This window comes from Eriocheir sinensis, chromosome 57 (genome assembly GCF_024679095.1).
Source record: "Eriocheir sinensis breed Jianghai 21 chromosome 57, ASM2467909v1, whole genome shotgun sequence".
In the NCBI taxonomy this organism is placed as follows: Eukaryota; Metazoa; Arthropoda; class Malacostraca; order Decapoda; family Varunidae; genus Eriocheir; species Eriocheir sinensis.
In genome coordinates, this window is record NC_066565.1 from 10,173,249 (window position 1) to 10,200,555 (window position 27,307).

The window sequence follows — 27,307 nt, forward strand, 5'->3', positions numbered from 1 at the left end:
TGACTCAAGTGAGTTGAGATCAGTAATATAGCCCAGATTCCACACAGCTGAACAATATTCAAGTAAAGGCCGAATGTGCGTCACATAAACAGGGACAAGAAAGGTAGCATCGCGGTTAACTGTAGATTGAAGTAGATTTTGAGCCATGCCACCTGCTTTCTGGACGACGTACGTGCTGGTGAAATTTCAAGGAAAAATCGACATTAACCCCAAGGTCCATTGCAGAATCTTTAACTGGAATAGGAATGCCATTTAGATAATACATACCAGAGGCCGGTAAACCCGACAAGTCCACGGTCCGCCTCTGGAATTTGACAACTACACATTTATTAATGTTCATGGATAAACCCCAAGACAATGCAACTTTGTAAAGATTATCAATATCTCTTTGACAAGAAGCCATGTTTTGGTGAGCAGTATGCACACAGTTAGTCTCAATTGAAATATACAATTTAAGGTCATCAGCAAAAATTTTTGTATGGGAACTAATGTCATGAGTAAGAAAGTTAATATATAGAAGAAATAGAAGTGGACCAAGAACTGAACCCTGGGGCACTCCACTGACCACATCGTAAGGACGACTCAACTGACGATCGACTACAACATTCATAACCCGAGATTTTAAAAACTCCCTTATCCAGCCCAAAAGCTTGCCTGTAATAGCCAATTTCCTAAGCTTATCCAACAAAATGTCATGACATACAGTGTCGAAGGCCTTAGAAAAGTCAAAAAGAATGAGATCAACATTTTTACCCTGGTCCATGGCACAAGTAACATCATTGTATGTCCGCAGCAGCTGGTCCTCTGTGGATCTGCCTGGACGAAAACCAAACTGCTCATTACACAAAATGTTATTACTTGTGGCATAATCAAAAATAAATTTACATAATATACGCTCATGAGATTTCACACAGACTGATGGCAGCGATACTGGTCTATAATTTAAAGGATCATGTCTAATCCCCTTCTTAAAGATTGGCACAATCAAGGACCTCTTCCATATGGATGGTAGAGTGCATGTGTCCAGAGAGTGTAATGCATTGTGCTGCCAAAACAAGTGTGTGTATTATACGTAGGAGATGACAACCCCCCAGCCTTACCCTTATACACTGCACTGCCAGATTCGTGCTGCCTTACCTACCTAGACATCTTACCTAGACGGGTTCCACGAGAAGGGAACCCCACAAGTGCCTACACGCCAGCAGAATACATATTTGTGTAATTACTCTTAACACTGAAACTATTGTTATGCCGGACGTATTACTTGGGTTCCGTGTCGCCGTCGCAAGACTCCGTGGGAGGGAGATATGTAAACACTGCACAACTTCTGTAGTTTAATATTCTTCCTTAGTAGTACACTTCACTCTTGACTCTTCACTGGCCACTAGCTTACTATGACTCGGACTGAGACTCTCTCGCCCTCTTCTCCTATATATATCCAGAACAGTAAAGTCTAGAATGTTACAGTATATTTTAGATCATACAAGAACATGTAGCAAAAATATATGCGAGTTGGCAACACTTCCCGCCTGGCGTCTGGCCGCGCCCCGCGGACGGCTCGCCTTGCTCTCCGCCCCCCTGCTCGCTCCTTCCGGAGCCTTCTAGAGGCCCATGGACGCCGGGGGAAGCTTCCAGCACAACAGTACGTAGGGGTTAAAATTCGTATAGCCTTTGACCAAGGTACTCTGCTAGTTTTCTCTTAAATACAGTTAAGGATGTTGACAGGATAACTGTGTCTGGCAGGCTATTCCACAAAGCAATCACTCGGACTGAGAAGTATCGCCTACGTATTTCTGTGTTGCTGTGGGGTAGAAATAATCTGTGTGAATTTCCACGGGTCCTAGATGATGTCTGGAGGGAAAATAACTCAGAGGATTGCACAAGAGAGAGGCCATTGAGAATCTTCCAGACCTTGACTATGTCAGCTCTAAGCATTCTGCCATGCACAGAGAAGAGACCCAAGGCATCCAGTCGGGAGGCATAGTCAAGATGCGAAAGTCCAACAATCTCCTTGGTCCATCGTCGCTGGACCCTCTCAAGCATGTCAGTATCGCCTACATACCCTATGTGCCATACAACTGAACAAAATTCCTGCACAGGACGGATCGATATGAGGTGAGAAGAGATTTCATGAACTCAGGCTCACGGTTAACTGTGCTCTTAAGTAAATTCGACGAAATTCCTGCAGCTTTATTTGCAAGAGAGCGTATATGGAGATGAAACTTCAATGAAGTATCAACTTGAACCCCTAAATCTGATGCAGACTGCACAAACTGTAAAGGATTTCCTCTAATATAGTAGCCGGAGTACGGGCCAAGATTTGGAGCAGATCCTCGGCAGACCCTAAGAACACGGTCTTGTCCGAGTTGAGCCTGAGCCCCCACGATTCCGCACGTGACACCAGTAGGTCTACATCTCTCTGCACAGAAGCAAGATCTAACAATGTAAGAGAAGGCGTAGTCTTATTTATCTTTTGGTATATTTTCAGATCATCAGCGAAAATTTTGTATTTACAGGTCAGACCGTGAGCCACAAAGTTAATATAAATGAGAAAAAGGGTTGGTCCAAGGACAGACCCTTGGGGAACTCCACTATAAAAAAAAAAAGTGCGCGCCAGCTAATTTGGCCCGTGAGAGGGAGGGCCGTGAAAAATGCTCAGATGTCAAGTGAACGTATTTGGCTTTAATTAATGTGCGTCATTTAAAAAAAATTTTTTTCAAAAGATATAAACACACACTAATATTATTTTAATTCAAACTGCAATGAGCTACACAGTGTACTGTTACTTATATATTTAGGTTATTATAAAACGGTGGAGAAAACGTGACAACAGTGTTCAACAGTGTTGTCGGGTCACGACCTCACTGACTCCTCCTCTGGCCACTCCCTGTTCCCTCGGCCCAGCCCGGCATTCCACTTCCATCCACCACAGAGGAAGCATGGCAGCTCATCCAAACCATCACTCGTCTCACTTACGTAGTCAGGCAAAGGACATTGTTTTCAACGTCCACGAGTATTTCCAGAAAGAGAAGGACTACGGAGGACCTACAGAGAACGTTTCCAAAGTTAATTACAGGACAGCTTTGGCAACAAAAGTTAGCGAACGAACAGTAAAAAGAATATGCAGCGAAGGAAAAGTAAATCAAGAAAACGACGGGGCGACATTTACGTCTCCCAAGAAGAGAGAGAGAGAGAGAGAGAGAGAGAGAGAGAGAGAGATGGGTGGGAGCTAGACCCTGTTGGAGGCGGAGCGACAGATATGTGGCAACGCTTTAAGAGCTTAATGACCTAGGCTTTCCCGTGAAGCTCCTCCTTCACGGGCCAAAATAGCTGGCGCGCACTATAGTTACATGCGTAGAATCACTCTCAGAACCCCCAACCACAACCCTCAATACTTTACCGTTCAGAAATCCGCGCATCCAAGAGAGTAAGGGATCCCCTATACCGATGTGGGAGAGCTTACTGATCATAATGTTATGATTTACTAAAGTCAAATAGTATAAGGTCGACCATATGCCCCTGATCAAGCCAGCAGGTGGCGTCATCATATGTTAGAAGGAGCTGATCATCAACTGAGTGAGCCTTACGTACGGAAGCCAAACTGATTAGAATCTAATAAGTTATTATTCACGAGAAAAGATGCCTTGGGTACCTGGCTATACAGTAACCAGCAGATAACATTATTTCGTCTGATGTGGAAATATATTTACAATTTGTATCGTTTGTGGTCCAATGTAGCGTGTTTGAGGGTCGTGCGTGTAGCGGAAAGTTCCAGTTGGCAACACTGCCAGGTGGAGGGGTGGGTGAAGTTTTTGAGGTGAGAGAGGGATGTGTAACGCTTGAGAGGAAGGATGCGGATGAGCTGAATGAGAGAATTTGCAGAGAGGAAGTCGAGGTATGTTTGAAGAAGCAGAAGAATTGCAAGGCAGCAGGGCTGGATGAGATCCCGTATGAATTGTATAAGAATGGAGGTGAGGTGGTGATAGACAGGATGACTGAGCTATTCAACTGTGTATGGGAGAATGAGAGAGTGCCTCGGGAATGGAACGAATGCAGAGTGACTCTGATACACAAGGGAGGACAAGAGTAAGAAAGAGCTGAAGAATTATAGGCCGATAGCCCTGGCGAATACGGTGGGAAAGATTTTCTGTGCTGTGTTGAATGAAAGGCTGTGTAAGTGGATTGAAAGAGAGTGCTGGGTGAGGAGCAGAATGGTTTTCGCACAGACAGGAGGGCAGAGGACAATATGTATGTGGTAAATGAGATGATAGAGAGGAAAAGGAAGAATGGAAGTCCGTTGTATCTTGGGTTTCTTGATATTGAGAAAGCGTATGATAGAGTGAACAGGGAGGTGATGTGCGAGGTACTGGAGAAAGTAGGTTTGAGTGATAAGATAGTGCGAATCATTAGGAGCATGTATGTGGATACGAGAGCCAGGTATAGGTTAGGAGCATTAGAGACAGAGTGGGTGAGGAGTGAAAGAGGTGTTAGGCAGGGCTGCATCCTGTCTCCAACTCTCTTCAGTCTGTACACTGAGGAGTTGGCAGCCAGGATGAGGAGAAAGAATGCAGGAGTAAAAGTGGGAGAAGACAGGGTAAGTGTGCTTCTATATGCAGATGATGTGGTAGTCATGAGTGAATCAGCGGAGGAACTGCAGGAACTATTAGATGTGGTAAATGAGTATGGGAGATATTTTGGAGTGAAATATAGTAGTGAGAAAAGTCAGATAATGGTTGTGAATGGGGCAGAAGATGAGAGAAATAGGACCTGGAGGCTAGGAGACACAGAGCTAGGGCAAACAGATGCATACAAGTACCTGGGTGTATGGATGAGTCCGAGAGGATGTGAAAGGACAAAGAATGAGAAGATTAGCCTAGTTAATCAATGGGTGGGCCGTCTGGGAAGTGCGGCAAGGATGAGAGCATGTAAGTATGATATGTGCTGAGAGAGGTGTGGAAGAGTGTAGCAGTGCCGAGTGTGATGTATGGGATGGAGGTGATTACATGGAGTGAGTTGGAAATGGATAAATTGGAAGTAGGGCAAAATAGGATCGGTAGGTTAGCTTTGAATGCACCAAGGTATGCAGCGGTGGAAGCATTGAGGGGTGATATGGGGTGGAGTACCTTTAGGGAAAGATTTAGGAAGGCTACCCTTAGATACAAAGTCAGACTGGAACGAATGGATGACGCGAGATTGGCACGGAAGGTCTACTTGTGGAGTGTGCATGAGAGCAAATGGATTAAAAACTGCATGAGAATGGTTGGTGACAGTGGTATGCGAGTCAGGTGGGTGAGCAGAGAGGAAGGGAGGCGTTTCTTTGAATGGAAGGTGACTGACAGAAATAGTGAGGGTCTAGAATGGAATGTGAGAAAGTGGAAGAGAGAGATAGACAGTGCAGTGAAAGGTGACGGTCTGAAGAGGTGGAAGCATGCGATGGAGCGAAAGACTACTTTGGAGTGGTACAGGGAAAAGGAAGCCCCGCAGTGTGTCAGCTGATATGATGGAAGCCTGGGTGGTGATCTTCTCTTCCAAGCTCGAGCGCAGTGTATGAATGTGAATGCAAGAAACTACAGGTGGTCTGAGTCCCGCAGCAAAGTGTGTCAGATGTGTGACAGGGGTGTGGATGAAACTGTCGTGCATGTGATACTGGTGTGTGGGAGGTACCGGAGAGAAAGGACGGAGATGATGAGGGTGGCACTGAGTGAGATGGGCTGGGAGTGTTGCCAACTCAAAATTTATAAATCCGCTAGGATGACCTGAAAAATCCGCCAGATGATAGGTGAAGCTCAAAAAATTTGCCGCTAGATTGGACTTGAAAATCCGCCAGTTACTCTTGTAAATTTTAAGATTTTTCCCGCTAGATAACATGCAATGGCATCACTGGCTGGGATGTGAATGGGAGGATTGCAAGGACAGAGAGGGAATGGATGCTGCTGCTGCTGGGACTGAGTGATGAAGCAAATGATAGAATTATAGAAGCCATGAAGAGTTTTCTGGAAAAGATGTGGTGTGCAAGGAATAGGGAATTGGAAGATGTGTAATGGATACTGCTTGTTTTGTTTTATTTTTACAGGTTGTGTCGATGCGAAGGCCTGACTCTCCAACGGGTCACCTGTACAGCAAGAGCAAGAGAGCACACGCCGCATCCCTTCTGGCCCTGCCCAACCAGCCCCCTAAAACACCCCAGAAGAAGAAGACGACGAAGGCTCCACACCCACGGGCCAGCGCTGGGGACCTGCTGGCCAGCGACACCCTCAGCCCCAACACTGCCAGGACAACACCTCCACCACCGCCGCCGGGAAGTCTTAACCTTCTCATGCAGCAGAAGTAGGTAAGCTGTCCTGCACAAGACAGGCCGCCCTCCACTCATAAGAACATAAGAACATAGGGAAACTGCAAGAGGCCGGGTGGCCTACACAGGGCAGCTCCAGAATCCCCCCCACTACTCACGATGGGTGAGGTGTAGTTACAGGGGTTACAGGTAGAGGCTTGATCCTCGTTATACCGGCGGTACTAGGCACGCATCCAGTACCCCGTCACCCTACTGCACCCACACCTCACTGCCACCTGTCGTCCTCGTCCATGTAGCTATCCAGGGTTAAGATTCGTTTTAGGTCCGTGCCAGTATCTCATTACCTACATTATGAAACATCAGTATCTCTTCATATATCTTTTCTACAAACCTTCAACAGTCATGGAAACGCTTTGAAAATCCAATTCAAGGACTTTTTTTTTACTCTTGAAAATAGGGGATAATGTTTACGAAAGCGCGTCGCCTCCTCTGGCGACGGTGCAGCCGGTGTTGCGATAAATACCTCCTCGCTGAAATAAGTCACATATACATGTGGGGGGGGTCGAGGAGGGCGCAGCCCCCCCGTTAGTAGGTCGTAAAGTTTGGTTGGAGTAGTTTAAATATGCTCCCCGACCCTAAACCCTCTGCGAGCTATTTTACGGCTGCGGCGGCTGGAGCGTCGCCGCGGCCAGCACCAGGAGGCGACGCGCTTCCGTAAACATTATCCCCTATTTTCAAGAGTAAAAAAAAAGTCCTTGAATTGGATTTTCAAAGCGTTTCCATGACTGTTGAATGTTTGTAGAAAAGATATATGAAGAGATACTGAGGTTTCTTAAAGTAGATTATGAGATACTGGCACGGACCTAATACAAATCTTTACCCTATCCAGTCTACTCTTAAAACAAGCTATCGTTCCTGCACTAACTATGACTATGTGATTGCTGAGTCTATTCCATTCCCCCACCACCCTATTACTAAACCAATGCTTGCCTATATCTCCTAAATCTATACTTTTCTAATTTAAATCCATTACTGCGAGTTCTATCCTGCTGGCTAATTCTCAGTACTTTACTTATATCGCCTTTGTTGTAACCCTTGACCCATTTGAATACTTCTATCAGATCTCCCCGCACTCTTCGGCCCCCTAGTGAATGTAAGTTTAGATGTTTCAGCCTATTTTGATATGGGAGGTTCCTCAGCCCCTGAATCATCTTGGTCATCCTCCTCTGAACTGATTCTAGCAAGTTGATGTCCATTCTGTAGAGGCAGCTCCTTTGACCCTAAGGTCCCGTGTATCTAACCCCACCTAATATCGCTGTCCATGAATATATCTAGTCTATTTTTGAATGTGACAATTGTATTGGCACTCACCACGTGACTGCTAAGCCTATTCCACTCATCCAGCACCCTGTTTGTAAACCAATTTTTGCCTGTGTCCCTGTTGAATCTGAATTTATCCAGTTTAAACCCATTACTTCGTGTCCTACCCGGTTCTCTTACCAACAAAACCTTATGAATGTCTCCTTTATTAAAGCTCTTCATCCATTTATAAACCTCGATCATGTCTCCATGCACCCTTCGCCTTTCTAGAGAATGCAAGTTTAACTGTTTGAGTCTTTCCTCGTATGGCAAGTTTCTCAACCCCTGAATCATCTTAGTCATCCTCCTCTGCACCGATTCTAACATTTTGATATCCATTCTATAGTAAGGTGACCAGAACTGAACCGCATAGTCAAGATGAGGTCTAACTAATGCTAAATATAGTTTGAGGAAGACTTCGGGGCTTTTGTTGCTTACGCTCCTTGAAATAAATCCCAGTACCCTATTTGCTCGATTTCTAGCTTGAATGCATTGTGCCCTTGGACGGAGATCAGAGCTCACTAAGACCCCTAAATCCCTCTCGCACCCAGACCTGCTTATGAGAGTGTCATTTAAGCAATAGTTATGTGAGGGGTTGTTCCTACCTACACTCAGAATACTGCACTTCCCTACATTGAACTCCATCTGCCATTTATCCACCCAGTCATACAATCTGTTGAGTTCACCCTGGAGAATACTAGCGTCCTGATCCGACTCAATTACTCTACCAATCTTGGTATCATCTGCAAATTTACTAACATCACTACCATAGCTGGGCACGATAACAGAAAACCTTATTCCCGATAACCGATAACTGATAATGAAAAACCTTAACGGTGATAACCGATATTCGATAAATGGAGACACAAATATAGGCGATAACCGATACCCGATATAAATCCACAATTCCGATACTAGCTTGTGATAAGTCTGATAGGCGAAAACGATAGTATATTGATATTTCAAATAAAAAACATAGGTGAAATCAAATTTTCATTATCCGTATTTTAGAAAACTTACAAAACCTGAAAACCACACGTTGACACGTGCATATGGACGGTAATACTAGAAACGCTTGAACCGGTGTTGTGTTGTTTGGCGTCCCCACCGTCAAAAGCTGGCGCTTTTGTTTACAAACACTGGTCGCTCGTGAACTGCGCATGCTCAGACCAGCAAGCGTAGACCTGTACAGTCTCACAAAACTTTAAACCATAATTAAGAGTTGCTGGAAGGCTGAATCAGACATACAGTACCACTACCACCATCCTCGCTGTTTCTAGAACGACACTCAATCTGTACGAGTTGTATTTATATGTACAGAGTGTCGTTTTAGAAACAGCGAGGATGGTGGTGATCTATGTTTAATTCAGCTTTCCAGCAACTCTTAATGTGTTAAAAAGCTTTGTGAGACTGTACAGGTCTACACTTACTGGTCGGAGCATGCGCAGTTCACGAGAGACCAGTGTTTGTAAACAAAAGCGCCAGCTTTTGACGATGGGACACCAAATAACACAACACCGGGTGCCTTCAATACCATGGCATGCTCACAAACGAATATGGAATATCAAATTTGAGGCAGTGAATAATCATTCTGGGGGCAAATTTAAATGATTTTGCTCTTTAATATATTCCTTTTTTGAGTAACATAAAAAATAACCTAGTGTTTTAATTTTGATGATCTAAGTATGAAATCTCTTCACCGAAGATATTTCATGTTCCGAAGTTTTTTCATACAACACCGGGCCACGCATGCACAGTAGGGAGACAACGTTTTTTTTTTTTTTCTGAGGCGGGAAAAAGTAGCGATTATTGCTAGTTTGCTTACAAAAGTAACGAAGATACTGATATATATTTAAATAAGTAGCGGATGGCCGATAACCCGACTTTGTTACTTGCCTGGTAATGATTATATCCCTCAACTTATCGCCATCCCCGCCCTCGTACACCTGAACCCTTTCCGGTATAGTCGTTTGATCCTCCTGTGTGAATACTGAAAGGAAGTAGTCGTTCAACAATGTGCTCATATTTTCGTAATTTTCTACTAGCTCCCCTGTGTTTGTTTTCAGCGGTCCAATTTTCTCCCGTTTTTTTGTTCTATACATCTGAAAGAAGCCCTTAGGATTACTTTCCGCCTCATTTGGTACTTTGATCTCATAGTTCCTTTTTGCTATCCTGGTGTTTTTCTTAACTAATCTAGATAGTTCGACGTACCGGCCCCTGAGATGTGTTTCACCATTCTTTATTTTCTGATAAATTCCCTTCTTTAACCCAATCTCGTGTTTTAGTCCACGAGTCATCCACTTAGGATCATTGTTTTCTTTTCTAAGTGTTCACTGTGGTATATGCTGTCCTTGCCCCTCTACTATAACTCTAACTAAATTATTGTAAGACATTTCTACCTGGTTCTCCTGGCTCTCCAATCTGCAGTTCTGGCCCTCATGAATTCCTAAATTATCCCAGTTTACCCTTTCAAGATGTCTTCGAAGCCCCTTGTAATTTGCTCTTCTGAAATCTGGCACTAACACTGGGTTTGGTTCGCTGGTTACCGCCATAGCTGGGCACGATAACAGAAAACCTTATTCCCGATAACTGATAATGAAAAACCTTAATGGCGATAACCGATATTCGTTAACTAGAGACACAAATATAGGCGATAACCGATAACCGATACCCGATATAAATCCACAATTCTGATACTAGCTAGCGATAAGTCCGATAGGCAAAAACGATACTACTATATTGATATTTTAGATAGAACATTGATGAATTCAAATTTTCGTTATCTGTATTTTAGGAAACTTACAGAACCTTAAAACCACACGTTGACACGTACATATGGACGGTAATACTAGAAATGCCTGAACCGGTGTTGTGTTATTTGGCGTCCCCACTGTCAAAAATTGTTTACAAACACTGGTCTCTCATGAACGGTGCATGCTCAGACCAGCAAGCGTAGACCTGTACAGTCTCACAAAGCTTTTAAACCATAATAAAGAGTTGCTGGAAGGCTGAATCAGACATATAGTACCACTACCACCGTCCTCGCTGTTACTAGAACGGCACTCTGTACGAGTTGTATTTATATGTACAGAGTGTACGTCGTTCTAGAAACAGCGAGGATGGTGGTACTGTATGTTTGATTCAGCTTTCCAACAACTCTTAATGGGTTAAAAAAAACATTGTGAGACTGTACAGGTCTAAACTTAATGGTCTGAGCATGCGCAGTTCACGAGATCTCGACCAGTGTTTGTAAACAAGAGCGCCAGCTTTTGACGATGGGACACCAAATAACACAACACCGGGTGCCTTCAATACCATGGCATGGTCACAAACGAATATGGAATATCAAATTTGAGGCAGTGAATAATCATTTTGGGGGCAAAGTTAAATGATTTTTCTCTATGATATATTGATTTTTGAGTAGCATAAAAAAATAACCTAGTGTTTTAATTTTCATGATCTAAGTATGAACTCTCATCACCGAAGATATTTCATACCCCGAAGTTTTTTCATACAACACCGGGCCACGCATGTGCAGTAGGGAGGAGACAACGTTTTTTTCTGAGAGGCGGAAAAAAAGTAGCGATTATAGCTAGTTTGGTTACAAAAGTAACGAAGATACCGATATATATTTAAATAAGTAGCGGATGGTCGATAATCCGATTTTGTTATCTGCGATAAAGTATCGCGATAACGCCCAGCTATGGTTACCGCCCAGTCTAAGCTAAAACAAACCGTTCTGTGGTCACTATTTCCTAACTCTCCGCCCACCTCCAACTCACGTAGCAAGTTCCCATTATTGGTTAGGACTAAGTCTAATATGTTATCTCCTCTGGTAGGCTCAGTAACTACCTGATTAAGGAAATTATCTTGTATAACTTCAAGAAAGTCCTCGGCTTCCAGGTCACCCACTAGGTCTTCCCAGTCTATATTCCTATAAATAAAGTCCCCCATTACGCAGACATTTCTACTCCTACTCGCCCTGCCAATCTCCTGTAGTAATATACTCGTGTCCTGCCTGTTAAGGCTGGGTGGCCTGTACATAACTCCTAGAGTTAGTTTTTCTTTCCCTTTGTAAACGTCCACCCAAACTGATTCTGAATCCATGTTAGTTTTGACTGAATTGTCAACTAAACATTTAAGTGAGTCTTTAACATATAGCGCAACTCCGCCTCCCTTTCTGCCCCTTCTGTCTTTGTGAAACATCTGATAACCCGTTATTTCAAATTCTGATGTTAAATTTCTATTGGCAGTGTCTATCCATGTCTCAGTGATCGCTATTATGTCAAAATTTTCTGAACAAGCTTCACCCCTTAGTAAGTCTATCTTGTTTCTGAGGCTCCTGCTGTTAGTATAGAAGATTCTTAGCCCGCCCTCTGTTACTCCCCTATAATTACTTCTAAGCTGCCTGGTTATATTATGAGCTAGATGTCCTCTTCCATTACTCCTCCCATTGCTCCCATTACTCCTTCCCCCCTCGCCTATACTAAAAAATCCCTCAGGGTACCATGTGCTCACTCAAGGGAGTCTGAGAGAGCCTCAACACCCTTGAACGTCAAGTGTATCCCGTCACGGGCGTAGAGGGCGTCGTTGCCAAAGAAGAGGTCCCAATTGTCGACGAACAGCCACCCATTGTGCTCGCAGTGCTCAGCAAGTCTGCTGTTCACTGCTATCGCCCTGGACAGCCATCCATCGCCAACGCCCCTCCTTGGCAGGATGCCACACACTACTGGCGACCCACCAGCGTCACGTATCCTGCCTAACAATTCTCTAAAACGCCTGAGAAGGTCCTCACTTGGCACACGAGAAACCGTTTCCGCCACAGCTGAGAAAGACAATGGGGTTCGATCCCTCGCTTGCCATACACGCCTCAATCCTGTCTGATATATGGCCCACCCCTGCCCCTGGGAAACACACCCTCGTCCTGTTCTTATCCTTGGAGCAAAAATACCTGTCAACATAACGAACCTGACTATCACCAACAATAAGAACCCGACGGTCACAGAAACTCACAGAAGAATTCCAGAAGAGGCTAACAAAGCCTGTGTCTCCGGTCTCTGTGTCTCCGTTCGGGTGGTCTCCGTGGTCGAGTTGTCTGGACCCGTGCCCAATATCAATGGCTACCATGGTGTGCTCAAGTTTTTGTCTCTGATCTCCATGCCTTATCCAACCTATTTTCAAAGGTTTTAACTGATGGTGCACTCACTACTGCTTCAGGGAGGCCGTTCCAGATATCCACCACTCTATTACAGAATGAATATTTTCTTATATCTAACCTGGCACGTTGTTTATATATCTTCTTACTATGTCCCCGTGTAGCTTGATAATTTTGATCCATGAAGAGGCCGCTGCATATGTCACTGTCGTACACTCCATTCATGATCTTGAACAATTCTATCATATCACCTCTTGATCGTCTGTATGACAGGGTTGGGAGGCCTAATTTCTGTAGTGGTTCTGGATATGACAAGTTCTTCAAGGTTGGTACCAATTTGGTGGCTCTTCTTTGAACTGCCTCCACTGCCTCAATGTCCATCTTCTTGCTCGGGGACCAGGCTTGGTTTGCATACTCTAGGTGTGGTCGAACTAAGGCAATAAACAATAACTTGAGTTCTGACTCATCCAGTGTCACAAATGTACGTCGGATCAGTCCGACCAATCCGTTAGCCTTATTGATTTTCCTTGCACGGTGTTCTTTAAACTTCAGCTCGCAATCAGTCCAAACTCCCAGGTCCTCTTCCACTGTGATGTCCCTTAGCTCCTCCCTCATGTTGCATGTGACCTTTTCTTCATTTGATGTTCCTAGCCTCATAGCACTGCACTTTTCAGGGTGGAACTCCAACAACCACTTCCCCGACCAATGTTGCATCCTGTAGAGATCTTCCTGCAGTCTAACACAGTCCTCTCTCTTACCAGTTTGTCTCGATAACTGATGACTGCGTATTTTGAGTAATTATCAAACCCAAAAGTCAGACCCACGTCTGCACCAAATAACTTTTTTCATATTGGTTACTTTATTCAATTAGCGCGAATTCAGTTAGCGCGACCGCGTTCATCCACCTAATTCTCGCGCTAAATGGGGCTCTACTGTATAATACAGAATGTGTCGTCGGCTGTAGGCATATGCAGGCACGGATATGGGGGTGGGGAGCCAGATGACCCGGGCCCCCCCAAAAAATATTAGGATAACTAAAATATTTGAAATACCCATGAATTGAGAAAACATAAAATATATTTAGGATACCCCTAAGAAGCTAGAGAGCTGGGGAGCGAAGCCGGCCGCCGCTAGATAGCTCTGGACGCTGTCCTCCAAACTTTAAAAAATTCCTCCTCTATGGTTCCTTGGGCTTTACTATGCGGAGGTGGACGGGATGCTCAGGCAAGATTTAAATTTTTTCGGTGTCTGATGTAATTTTTCACTCTGCTGCAGGGCCAGGGCACAATGGGCACCGCGCTCTTATGGCCCCGCACTCATCTAACAATCTATATACTCGTACAGGGCCGTAGTACGCCGTTCCTAGGGGGGGGAGGGGCTGGGGGTGTTGGACGACCCCCCCCCCCCATATCTGCTAAAATGTCCACTTTCTGAGAGAGTCAAAACGAAAACTGGTACCTTTCTGTTGCATTTCTGGAGAACTCAGGATTTTCTTTATTTATTTTCAGTATTTAAGTTCCGGAATCATATATTGAATATTATAGAGTAAGATTTAAAGGCCTAGGAAAAAATCTTTGTGACCTCATTCCTCACATGCAAGCAGAAAGTGAATTTTAGTGCAGGCCACTATCATCATTCGGCACTTGGAAGAGGAAATAAGGGAAGACTTCCTTGCCTTTGTGCGTGCTCATGACCTCACCGATAAAGGTTTAGCCTGGCTCCTTTTGCGCACCGTTGAAGACCTCGGATTGAACATGGCCAAGTGCAGGGGACTTGGTTTCGATGGAGCAAGTGCCATGGTGGGAACATTCAAAGGGTGTGCCGCAGTACTCATGAAGAAGTACACCCTGGCCAAGCCTATCCACTGCTTTAGCCACCGGCAGAATCTTGTACTGACGAAGGCGTGTGACGTCAAGGAAGTGAAGATCGCTCTTCAAACACTGACCCAGGTGTACAACACTGACCCAGGTGTACAACACTGACCCAGGTGTACAACACTGACCCAGGTGTACAACCTGACCCAGGTGTACAACACTGACCCAGGTGTACAACACTGACCCAGGTGTACAACACTGACCCAGGTGTACAACCTGACCCAGGTGTACAACCTGACCCAGGTGTACAACACTGACCCAGGTGTACAACCTGACCCAGGTGTAGAACACTGACCCAGGTGTACAACCTGACCCAGGTGTACAACCTGACCCAGGTGTACAACACTGACCCAGGTGTACAACACTGACCCAGGTGTACAACCTGACCCAGGTGTACAACACTGACCCAGGTGTACAACTTCGTTCATCCTTCAAATATGCGCTCTCTCCGCTTCACAGAGGTTGTCAAGCTTACCTCGGCCAAGCACGAAAAGCTTGTTCCCCTGTGCCCCACCAGGTGGATTGAGAGGCATGACAGAATGATGGTTTTCGTTGAATTTCTGCCTGTCATCGCTGTTTTTCTCGAGGAGGAACTTGACGCCACCGCTGGGCTCCTTCTCATCGCCATACGTGTTTCCTGCTTTCTCGTTGGACTGGTTGTAGTGGAGTGTATATTGGCACATACTCTCGAGCCGAGCCAAACTTCAGAGGAAAGATGGCGACCTGGTGTCAGCCGATGCCGTGGCATCAAGACCATTTTTGCCAAGTTCAGAGCAGATGCGGAGAATCATTTTCACGACGTGTTCACGAAAGCGGAAGAGCTTTTGGTCGAGGTGGGGTCATCGCATGACACCATCCCTGTGCCACAACTCTGTGGACGACAGACCCAGCGATCAAATGTTCCGTGCGAGAATGCTGAGGAGTACTACCGCCGGGCGGTGTACATTCCGTTCGTGGACCACATCTTGGCTGAGTTGAAGAGTCGGTTCGGTGACGACACAGTGCCTGTCGCACTTCAGCTCAAGCAACTCCTCAAAGGCCCAGAAACGGATGTTGCGTGCGGTTGTGCTTCAAGTGGCGAAGCTCTACGAACTCGACATTGAATCCCTGACACTCGTGAAGGCAGAAGCGGAGCGCTGGGCATTATCTGTTCCGGTCTTCCAAACGATCAAAGAAGCCCAGGCACACGCCAGCACCAGCATCTGAGGAGTACCGTCGGCCAAGAGCGCCTGAACGGGCTTGCCCTCCTCTGTGTCCACCATGATATCCCCATTTCAGTCGAGAGATTGATAAGCAAATTCGGCGAAAAAAACCGCCGACTACTCTTTGCTTGGTGAGGCACTTGTTGAATACTTGGGAATTTGTAAATATATTTCTTTAGATCAGCCAATCTTTGCAAATGTGTTACCTCAATCCCATGTAAAAGAAGCCCTATAAGAATTCCTTTTTATCTTCAGCTGCGTCTAATTTCACATAATAGCTCTTTTTTGTAAAGGTCAGGTTTGTAATTTATATATGACCTGTATTATGATCACCCTTGCTGCTTACATAGCGAAATAAACATTTAGTTTTCTTCGAGTGATCGTATGGTGATGATTTCTACCTGTTCAGATCTGCCTTTTTACGGGTCGGATGTGCAATTTGAATTGTTTCTTGTTATTGCTTGCCAGCTTAATATTGATTGCACTTCATATATAGATACAAGAAAAATTCATTTGTCACATATACGTTGATTGCTCGGGAGCTGCGGATTTTAAGCAAAGAACCGCCATCACTATCCATTGGTCTTCACTGTTTGAGGCTGTCGCTAACTTATGAAATTTTACCAGCGGGCTCCCCAAAATTGATTTTCTGGATCCGCCCTGCTTTGTTCCTCGTGTCGACTGTTATATCAACTATTTTGCTTTCCACTGCTTCATTAATCACACTCTTGACTTCCTCCCCAACTTTCTGCTTGACTTCATCAATCCTAGATTTGAACTCACTGTTCACTTGAGACCTGATATCATCTCTAATTTCCTCCTTCAGATTCTTGACATCACTCTTGATCTCCTCTAAGGCCTCAGTGGTTTTAGTTTCCAGGGCATCCATACGTCTTTCTACTTTATCCTGTCTCTTGGATGTGTTGGTTACTTGTTTGAACAATTTAACCGCAACAATATCGCATTTGGTACAATACCAGTGAATCTTACTTACTTGATTGCTGCTCAGGAAATTATACACTGCCTCAGTGACCTCCTCACACTTTATGTGGTGCCACATTTCACATAGTTCACAGCCTAGAGCCTTGTCTTCCTCACCAACCTTAACCTTACAGACTGGGCATGTGTCTGTTTGTTTATCTGCGTCGCTATCGTCTGCCCCTGTCAGCTGATCATCCCCGCCCCCAGCCGCAAGGCTTGTTTTGCCAGATCCAACAGTATCCTTGGTTTTTGTGCCCGCCTTCTTACTAGACGGATTATTCTTCGAACGATTCATTCTTCTGGCAATATTACTATTGGAGAATTCCTTCACTTTTACAGAGCTCTCACGGGCACGTCCACCCTCGACCACGACCATGGACCCTAGGCCCTAGGAGGAAAAGACAACAAGGAAAGAACGAGGACAACAACAACACACTCAGCTTCCGCAAAGGTTGGGGCCGCCTCACCTGCAGGGTTGGACAGCAGCATGAGTGGCCAGGACAAGCAGGAGCAGACTGCTGCAGGGGGCAGGAGGGTCAGTGGTCACCAGATGAAGCAACTGGCTGCTGGCAACTCCAGCAACAAAGGAGAGAGGAAGTTTGTGTGTCTGGAGTGTGGAAAAGAATTAACCACAAGGCAAGGCCTCAGATATCACACCCTTACACACACTGGTGTGAAGAACTATGAATGTAAGGAATGTGGGAAAAAATTCATCCGGAAGAGTCACCTTGATAGACACACCCTTACACACACTGGTGTGAAGAACTATGAATGTAAGGAATGTGGGAAACAATTCATCCAGAAGAGTCACCTTGATAGACACACCCTTACACACACTGGTGTGAAGAACTATGAATGTAAGGAATGTGGAAAAAAATTCAACCGGAAGGGTTACCTTGATACACACACCCTTACACACACTGGTGTGAAGAACTATGAATGTAAGGAATGTGGGAAAAAATTCATCCGGAAGAGTCACCTTGATACACACACCCTTACACACACTGGTGTGAAGAACTATGAATGTAAGGAATGTGGGAAAAAATTCATCCAGAAGAGTACCCTTGATACACACACCCTTACACACACTGGTGTAAAAAGTCATGAGTGTGAAGAGTGCGGGAAGAGGTTCAGTGTGAAGCAGGCACTCAATCGACATGTCTTCAGGCACTATGGCCTTAGAGAGTTCAAGTGTGATGTTTGTGGAAAGCTCTTTAAGACAAGGGATGACATTGCCAGGCACATGAAGATCCACTTCTGAAGTGTGTCTGCATACAGTAGTTATAGTGACCAAGGTAGGGAAGGGGATGGGAGGGAGAGGAAGGGAAGAGAGAGGAAGGGGAGGAAGAGGAAGGCAAGGCTGCAGTAGGGAAGGGGAGGCTAGCCCAAGAACGGGAAGGGAAGGGAAGGGAAGGCAGAGGAAGGGAAGGAAATCCCAAGGAAGGAAAAAGGAAGGGAAGAAAAGGGGAAGGAAAGGGAGGGTAATGTGGTGTGGCTGGGAGTGGTGTGGTGTGGCAGGATTTGACTCGGTGACTATTTTTACCTCGCTGTTGGTGGTGTTTGCAGAAGGACAAGCAGGACCCGGACGGTGACATCATTATGAGGCTTGAGTACGGTCTCCTGAACTCCTCGTCCCTGGAGCTGATTGGTGAGTTGGCGACCCATTTTTCTTTGTTCGCATGTCTCTCTGTCTCTATCTCTGGTTGTGGCTTTTAATTGATGGGTCTGTCTATGTCTGTGTGTCTGAATGTTTTATTTGCTTCTCATTTTCTCTCTCTCTGTCTGGGTCTCTCTTTGTCTTTGTCTGTCTCTGTTTTTCTCTCATTTTCTCTCCGTGTGTGTCTCTGTCTCTCTGGATGTTTTATTTGCTTCTCATTTTCTCTGTCTGTCTCTCTGTGTCTTTGTCTGTCTCTGTCTCTCTGGATTTCTGTAGCTTTTCGTGATGGTTGTTTTTTTCTGTTTTTATTTTCTCTGTGTCTGTCTCTGTTTGTGTCTCTGTGTCTGTCTTTGTCTGTCTTTGTCTGTCTCTGGATTTCTGTAGCTTTTCGTGATGGTTGTTTTTTTCTGTTTTTATTTTCTCTGTGTCTGTCTCTGTTTGTGTCTCTGTGTCTGTCTTTGTCTGTCTTTGTCTGTCTCTGGATTTCTGTAGCTTTTAGTGCTAATGGTTGTTTTATCTACTTCTCATTTTCTCTGTGTCTGTCTCTTTGGTAGTATTGCTTTCCTTCTCTTTCTCTACTTATCCCTGTTTCATTTTCCTCCGTTCTCATTTTTTGTTCTCTTTCTGTTCTTATGTTTTATTTTTTCACCGTCTTCCTTTCATTCTTTTCCTTTTTCATTTCTCTCTTCCTCTCCTTGTCTTAGTTTTCCCTTTTCATTTCTTCTTCTTCCTTTTGCTGTCTCATTTTCTCTGTGTGTCTGGCTCTCTGGATTTCTGTAGCTTTTATTTATTTTTACAACAAAGGAGACGGCTCAAGGGCAACAAAAAGTGCATAGAAAAAAAAGGCCCGCTACTCACCGCTGCCATAATAGACGAAAGTAAAGAGTGGCCAAGAGAGAGGTCAATTTGTGGTGGAGAGGTGTCTTGATAATGGCTGTTTTATGTCTACTTCTCATTTGGTCTCTGTCTGTCTCTGTCTCTGGGTTTCTGTAGCTTGTAGTGATAGTTCTCTCTCTCTCTCTCTCTCTCTCTCTCTCTCTCTCTCTCTCTCTCTCTCTCTCTCTCTCTCTCTCTCTCTCTCTCTTCTGGAAAAACAAATTGAGTAGGTAACCTGGTGCGCAGTTTCTCCGCAGAGCAACCCATCACCGACCCGTACGCTCTCAACAGCGCGGAGACGGTGGTGACCATAGCCAAGGGGTGCGAGGAGGAGGTGTGCAAAGTGGACATGCAGACCGAGGTGGCGTTCCTGGATGGGTGAGTCCGAGGGGGATGGGAGGAGAATGTGCGTTAAGATGCGATTGGTTCAGCTGCGTCAAAGTTCTCAAGCTCTGTTCAAGTCTTCCATCCTCAAACTTCACTTGTAATCTTGTCTTAACCTCACTTTCCAGCAATAACAGTTCGCTCTGAGGGGGATGGAATGCTAATGTGTGATCAGTTAAGCTGCGTCAAAGTTCTCAAGTTCTTTTCAAGTCCTCAAACTTCACTTGTAATCTTATCTTAACCTCACTTTCCAGCAATAACAGTTCGGTCATCATAGGCAAGATCAACCGGCTTGAGGTGACAGCAAGCAACAAGGGGGAACACGTGTACCTCCCCAGCCTAATGGTGAGCCTGGCGCCGCCCCTCGTGGTCTTCCAGCCTCCTCACCAGTGCATCTTCCACTCCTCCGAGCTTGTGTATAACTTGACCAACCCTCTGAAGAGCAGTGCTGAGGTGAGTGAGGGAAGGGAAGGGAACACAAAGGAAGAACAAACAACAGCAGACCTGCTGGTCCTTACGAGATTGTTTGTGACAAGCTACACTAACTATCTAATCAAAGGTGGAAGATGAAGGACAGCAAAGGCGAAGGCTCCTCCCCACCCCCCCATCCCTCCAGCCAAAGCTGGCAGGAAAGGAAAAAGAACCATGCAGCATGGAAAAACTGCATGGAATTTATGTAGGAAAGAGGAAAGAACTACCATTACTGCTACCACTAACCGGGTGATAAAAGCGGACAAGGACACCAGTATTCGAAAGAACTTAACGTTATTACGACAATGAGTAATATCTTAGTTGCTGGTTGGATTCAAAACACTTGTCTAATCTATTCTTGAAGGCCGTAACTGTTGTACTATCAACGACATCACAAGGTAGAGAGTTCCAAACATTAACATTAGGAGAGGAAAGGAAGGGAAGGCTGAGAAAGGGAGGGGAAGAGAAGGGAAGGGAAGGGAAGGTCAAGGAAGGGAAGGGCAGGAAAGGTCAAGGAAGGGAAGGGAAGAGAGAGGAAAGGAAAGGGAAGGAAAGGGATCGGAAGGGAAGGGAAGGGATGGATAGGGAAAGGATAGGGAAGGGAAGGGAGAGAAATCAGAATCAGAAACTTTATTTCCATTTTATACAATGGTTATTCTTTACAGGCTTAAAACTATCGATCATAGTATATAGAGTGGTCCCCCCGCCCAGGCGGGGACTCCGAGGCAGGGTGAAGGTGCGCCATTTTGAATTTTGGGAAAAGATGTCTACATAGTTTGTCTATTTTTGATCTGTTGTCTGTCTGGAAAGCTGGATTTTCTTATAGCCTTCTCAAACTAATGCTTCCTCTACATAGTTTGTCTATTTTTGATCTGTTGTCTGTCTGGAAAGCTGGATTACCTCATGTCATTAGAATGCAATTGATACCTTTTCTTGGCCTTTGGAAAGAGTTGATGTGAGGGGAAGTGTTGAGGATGCCCGCCTACAGTCCTTGCTGAGCAGTTTCTGTGTCTTTCAGAGCGTGTGAAGCAGTTTGCCAACCTGGTCCTGGCCCTCATGATGCTGTTCGCCAGGTACAATCACTGGATGGTGGGCGACAAGTTTGAGAGACTCGCCCCCTCACTGGTAATTATGCCCCGTTGTCATTTTTCCTTCTCTCTGTTCAGGGGCAGGACCTAGTGTTTTTTATGCCTTTTTTGTTTTATTGCCCTTGAACTCTAAAAGATAAAACTACATGACCTCCCCTAAGGTAACCTTACCTGACCTCCCTTAACCTTTTATAACCTCCCTTAACCTCACCTAACCTTACCTAACCTCTCCTAACTTAACCTATCCTCCCTTACCCTAGCCTACCTTAACCTAACCCCTGTAACCTCCCCTCCCCTCCTCCCCCAGGTGTTCTTCATGCTAACCTGCCGGCTCATCGCTGAGTACCAAATCCACCGGAAGGAGAAGATGGACAAGGCGGCGGCAGCGGCCAAGAAGTCACCCGCCGCAGCCGCCGAAGGGAAGGACGGAGGAACAGCCGCCAACTCCATCGCTGGCGGCTCCACGTCTACTCTCGTCTCCTCCTCCTCCTCCTCCTCCTCCTTCTCCTTGCCCTCCTCCTCCTCCTCCTTCTCCTCCTCCTCCTCCTCCTCCTCCTCGCCCTCCTCCTCCTCCTCTCAACATGGACGGTCGAAGGAGGATGTTTAGTGTGGAGGTGTTTGATTGGGGTTTGTGGTTCAGTGTTTTTATTTTCATTTGTGTGTGTGTGTGTGTGTGTGTGTGTGTGTGTGTGTGTGTGTGCTACCCTGTTTGTATAAGTAACCTCAATTCACTGGTATGTCGTATGTTACTTTGATCTGTACGTATAGAGAAGATTATGTCGTTTAAACTAGCAAAATATACCGTATTGTACGGCTTACAAGACACTGCGTCTTGGAAGACGCACCCTAATATTGGAGAGAAATTTTGAGAAAAAAAAAATGAAGTCATTCTCACACAAGAACAGCCCCCAACTCCATCGCTGGCGGCTCCACGTCTACTCTCGTCTCCTCCTCCTCCTCCTCCTCCTCTCTCAACATGGACGGTCGAAAAAGGATGTTTAGTGTGAAGGTGTTTGATTGGGGTATGTGGGTTGGTGTTTATAATTTCATTTGTGTGTGTGTGTGTGTGTGTGCTACCCTTCCCTCCCTCCCTCACCCCAATGCTTGTCTCTAGGTGTTTGTAGGCGATAAGATGACCTTTCGACACACCTTCTTTCTTTCCTTTATTCTTTCCCTCTTTACGACGTTATTGTAAGTATACGTAACCTTAAACTAATGAAATACAAGTTACGTGAACCCTACCCTCGAGATATGTTATTTTAATCTCTGTACGTATAGGCAAGATTACGTCTCTTAAACTAATGATATATAAGTTATGTCAACCTTAACCTGCGAGGTGTTTGTATAAGTAACTTCAATTCACTGGTATGTTTGTATAAGTAACTTCAATTCACACTTTGATCTCTGTACGTTGAGGCAAGGTTACGTCATCCCAGCACTCACTGTTTGCTTATTTCTCGCCTTTACGTAGACGTAACATTACGATCCTTGTATTGTTGTAGGACTTGTGTTGTGGAGAGGAAGTATTGCTGTAGGACTTGTGTTGTGGAGAGGAAGTATTGCTGTAGGACTTGTGTTGTGGAGAGGAAGTATTGCTGTAGGACTTGTGTTGTGGAGAGGAAGTATTGCTGTAGGACTTGAGTTGTGGAGAGGAAGTATTGCTGTAGGACTTGTGTTGTGGAGAGGAAGTATTGCTGTAGGACTTGTGTTGTGGAGAGGAAGTATTGCTGTAGGACTTGTGTTGTGGAGAGGAAGTATTGCTGTAGGACTTGTGTTGTGGAGAGGAAGTATTGCTGTAGGACTTGTGTTGTGGAGAGGAAGTATTGCTGTAGGACTTGTGTTGTGGAGAGGAAGTATTGCTGTAGGACTTGTGTTATGAAAGAGAGAGTTCGTAATGACAATATATTTTAAGTTCTTCTGACTCGGAACGACAACACAGGCTCGGGATTAACGGTTACGTAGAGTCGGTTACGAGGAGGTTCTTTTCGGCTCCATATATTACTTGTCGTCTCAAGGAGGTACGTACATATATCGTTTAGTCATGTACGCCGGGTTTTTCAAGCATGGTAGTAGTATCAAGCTCTGTGGCTGGTGTGACTTTGCTTCTAATTTTGAGATGGAGTTGTTAGCTAGAAGTCCTGGATTTTCAGAGTGAAGTCAACACATTAACAAACCAGCAAAGACAAGTCAGCCACAGTGTTCTTGACGAAGGCTAATACAGCGTTTGAATATTCAGGCGCTAATTTCTTTGTTCGCCCTAAAGATGAAACAATCCATTACTCCGTTGGCAGCCCAGAAGTCAAGTATTTGTTCATTATTAAGAGGAATAAAAACACTTTGAATTGTTTTCCTTTGTTTGTCTCTGCGAAGAATCAAAACTGTTCTCCACCAGACAAACGACGTAATGTAATCTTATAAGGGAAGTAAGAGTGTTATAAAAATTGCAACAGTTTGTCAGAAAGGCCTATTTTTAACCCCTTGACTGTGGATTTCCTACAAGAAGACATCAAAAAGCTATGGGAGTGGAACAAAAAGTGGCTGCTACAATGCAATGATGAAAAATGTTAAGTCCTGCACCTTGGGAGGGGATATCCAGCACACCAATACCACGTGGGAAACACTCCACTATCCACCACAGAGGCAGAGAAAGACCTGGGAGTGTATGTTACCAGGCTACCAGTGAAGGGATATCCAGCACACCAATACCACATGGGAAACACTCCACTATCCACCACAGAGGCAGAGAAAGACCTGGGAGTGTATGTTACCAGGCTACCAGTGAAGGGATATCCAGCACACCAATACCACATGGGAAACACTCCACTATCCACCACAGAGGCAGAGAAAGACCTGGGAGTGTATGTGACCAGGCTACCAGTGAAGGGATATCCAGCATACCAATACCACATGGGAAACACTCCACTATCCACCACAGAGGCGGAGAAAGACCTGGGAGTGTATGTAACCAGGCTACCAGTGAAGGGATATCCAGCACACCAATACCACATGGGAAACACTCCACTATCCACCAGAGAGGCAGAGAAAGACCTGGGAGTGTATGTTACCAGGCTACCAGTGAAGGGATACCCAGCACACCAATACCACATGGGAAACACACCACTATCCACCACATTGGCAGAGAAAGATCTGGGAGTGTATGTTACCAGGCTACCAGTGAAGGGATATCCAGCACACCGATACCACATGGGAAAAACTCCACTATCCACCACAGAGGCAAGGAAAGACCTGGGAGTGTATGTTACCAGGCTACCAGTGAAGGGATATCCAGCATACCAATACCACATGGGAAACACTCCACTATCCACCACAGAGGCAGAGAAAGACCTGGGAGTGTATGTTACCAGGCTACCAGTGAAGGGATATCCAGCACACCAATACCACATGGGAAACACTCCACTATCCACCACAGAGGCAGAGAAAGACCTGGGAGTGTATGTTACCAGGCTACCAGTGAAGGGATATCCAGCACACCAATACCACATGGGAAACACTCCACTATCCACCACAGAGGCAGAGAAAGACATGGGAGTGTATGTAACCAGGCTACCAGTGAAGGGATATCCAGCACACCAATACCACATGGGAAACACTCCACTATCCACCACAGAGGCAGAGAAAGACCTGGGAGTGTATGTAACCAGGCTACCAGTGAAGGGATATCCAGCACACCAATACCACATGGGAAACACTCCGCTATCCACCACAGAGGCAGAGAAAGACCTGGGAGTGTATGTGACCAGGCTACCAGTGAAGGGATATCCAGCACACCAATACCACATGGGAAACACTCCACTATCCACCACAGAGGCAGAGAAAGACCTGGGAGTGTATGTTACCAGGCTACCAGTAAAGGAATATCCAGCACACCAATACCACATGGGAAACACTTCACTATCCACCACATTGGCAGAGAAAGACCTGGGAGTGTATGTAACCAGGCTACCAGTGAAGGGATATCCAGCACACCAATACCACATGGGAAAAACTCCACTATCCACCACAGAGGCAGAGAAAGACCTGGGAGTGTATGTTACCAGGCTACCAGTGAAGGGATATCCAGCACACTGATACCACATGGGAAACACTCCACTATCCACCACAGAGGCAGAGAAAGACCTGACTAAGACCGCTAATGGGCTGGGGCCGTCCAAGAGGGCCTACTGGTGCTACAGGCAGACAGGGGATAGACAGGAAGCTGATGAGAAAATAGAATTCCCAAACCAATTCTGGTGTGTGTCTGTATGCATGTGTGTGTGTGGACTAGAACAAACAAACAAAAACATAGACCAATAGTTACATTAGGAAGACATACTCAAAAAGGAAAAAACTTATTCATGGAAACCAACAAGGAAAGGTTAGATACTGAGGAAGGGAGGAAGAACAAAGGGGTGGAATAAGATACCATGTGCTTGTGTGCTTAGAACTGAGTGTTGGAAGATCAAGACAGGAAGGAAGGGCATGATTGCAGGCTGCTGGAAAATACAATACAATACATTACGATAGATTACAGTATGGAAAGTATGTACCTGCCTCTAATAGTACATACTGAGGATGATATGTAGCTACTTCTTCCATCCTCACAATTAATACAGGAAGGAAGGGCATGATTGCAGGCTGCTGGAAAGTACAAAAAGATATATTGCAATAGATTACAATATGGGATAATAGTGTAGCTACTTCTAATAGTATATACAGAGGATGATATGTAGCTACTTCTTCCATCCTCACAATTAATACAGGAAGGAAAGGCATGATTGCAGGCTGCTGGAAAGTACAAAAAGATACATTGCAATAGATTACATCATGGAATAATAGTGTGTAGCTATACTAATACAGAGGATAATATGTAGCTACTTCTTCCATCCTCACAACGAAGGCAGCATTTCCAGACAGTAAGTAACAGCATAATCGCAAACCTCTGGAAGATACAAAGTGACACAAAGTGAAAACATAATTGGAAGCTGCTGCTGGAAATTACGAAAAGGACATTACGAGATGAAACACAACAGACCAGCGTGCTTCCTCCTTCCTCTGAATTATGGCAAAATCTCTTGGACAGGAACAGAAAAGAAAATGACAAACTGCTGGAAAAATACAAAGAACTACTGGGAAAGAAATGGACGCAAGGTGATAGATTATGTTACTAAATGGGGAAATAATACGTGAACTAACTGTCCCTTCCCCTGAATAGAGACACATAAGCCAATGCCAAGGAAATAAAGACACTAGACCAGTGGCTCCCAAACTTTTCACATGATGCCCCCTATTGATTTATAAGAAATCCTCACGCCCCACATCATTTGTTATTCCTTCATGTGTGTGTGTGTGTGTGTGTGTGTGTGTGTGTGTGTGTGTTTATTTCTTGCAAAACTGCAATTTTTGGCAGATGGAATCACGCCCTCTCTTTACCTAGCTCACGCCCCCCAAGGAGGCATGCCCCCCAGATTGGGAACCACTGCAACAGACGATAGATTGTCACGAAATAGGGCAATGATATGTGGGGTCATCAGTACAGGTGTGGGGTCATCAGAGCAGGTGTAGGGTTGGCAGGGCAGGTATGGGACCATCAAGGATTATTGTCAGGACAGGTGTGGGGCTGTCATGGCAGGTGTGGGGCCATCATGGCTGGTGTGGGACTGTCAGAGCAGGTGTTGGGCCATCATGGCAGGTGTGGGACTCAGAGCAGGTGTTGGGCCATCATGGCAGGTGTGGGACTGTCAGAGCAGGTGTTGGGCCATCATGGCAGGTGTGGGACTGTCCGGGCAGGTGCGGGGCCGTCATGGCAGGTGTGGGACTGTCAGGGCAAGTGTTGAGCCGTCATGGCAGGTGTGGGACTGTCAGGGCAGGTGTGGGGCCATCATGGCAGGTGTGCGATCGTCAGGGCAAGTGTGGGGCCGTCATGGCAGGTGTGGGACTGTCAGGGCAGGTGTTGGGCCGTCAGGGCAAG

General features: G+C 45.4%; 3 protein-coding genes across 47 annotated transcripts in view; 1 reads left to right on the plus strand and 2 right to left on the minus strand.

The window, feature by feature from the left end:
* The first annotated feature begins 5,894 nt into the window (after positions 1-5,894).
* The window catches only part of LOC126984869 (zinc finger protein OZF-like), a 79,455-nt gene continuing 58,042 nt past the window's right edge, over positions 5,895-27,307 (plus strand). Inside the window, exons 1-5 of one of the 27 annotated variants that reach the window (XM_050839157.1) lie at positions 5,899-6,331; positions 17,203-17,398; positions 18,430-18,511; positions 21,270-21,376; positions 21,647-22,072. In XM_050839157.1, coding sequence (XP_050695114.1) covers positions 17,351-17,398; positions 18,430-18,511; positions 21,270-21,376; positions 21,647-21,946 — 537 coding nt within the window. In that variant the 5' untranslated portion in view covers positions 5,899-6,331; positions 17,203-17,350 and the 3' untranslated portion in view covers positions 21,947-22,072. The other 26 variants (XM_050839141.1, XM_050839136.1, XM_050839168.1 and 23 more) reach the window with 26 other exon arrangements.
* LOC126984872 (uncharacterized) overlaps positions 17,457-27,307 on the minus strand; it is a 66,589-nt gene continuing 56,738 nt past the window's right edge. For 11 of the 17 annotated variants that reach the window (XR_007738133.1, XR_007738135.1, XR_007738123.1 and 8 more), the window contains 2 exons: positions 17,675-17,926; positions 17,488-17,590 (listed from right to left, as the gene is read on the minus strand). Coding sequence is in view for 2 of the 17 variants with exons in the window: in XM_050839171.1 (XP_050695128.1) it covers positions 17,489-17,926 (438 nt within the window). In the remaining 15 variants the exon portion in view is untranslated. Of the gene's footprint in view, positions 17,927-27,307 lie in introns of all 17 variants that reach the window. The other 6 variants (XR_007738131.1, XR_007738127.1, XM_050839171.1 and 3 more) reach the window with 4 other exon arrangements.
* Positions 23,140-25,454, minus strand: LOC126984876 (uncharacterized). 3 transcript variants are annotated; one of them, XM_050839174.1, is made up of 4 exons: positions 25,378-25,454; positions 25,081-25,179; positions 24,586-24,981; positions 23,140-24,288 (listed from the first exon to the last, which is right to left on the minus strand). In XM_050839174.1, exons 1-4 carry the CDS (start codon positions 25,434-25,436, stop codon positions 23,904-23,906), a joined length of 939 nt encoding a protein of 312 aa, XP_050695131.1. In that variant the 5' UTR covers positions 25,437-25,454; the 3' UTR covers positions 23,140-23,903. The 3 variants fall into 3 exon arrangements, 1 of the variants encoding a protein (XP_050695131.1); XR_007738137.1 differs by lacking the exon at positions 25,378-25,454 and having other exon boundaries at positions 23,140-24,090; positions 25,081-25,180; XR_007738136.1 differs by lacking the exon at positions 25,378-25,454 and having other exon boundaries at positions 23,140-24,189; positions 25,081-25,180.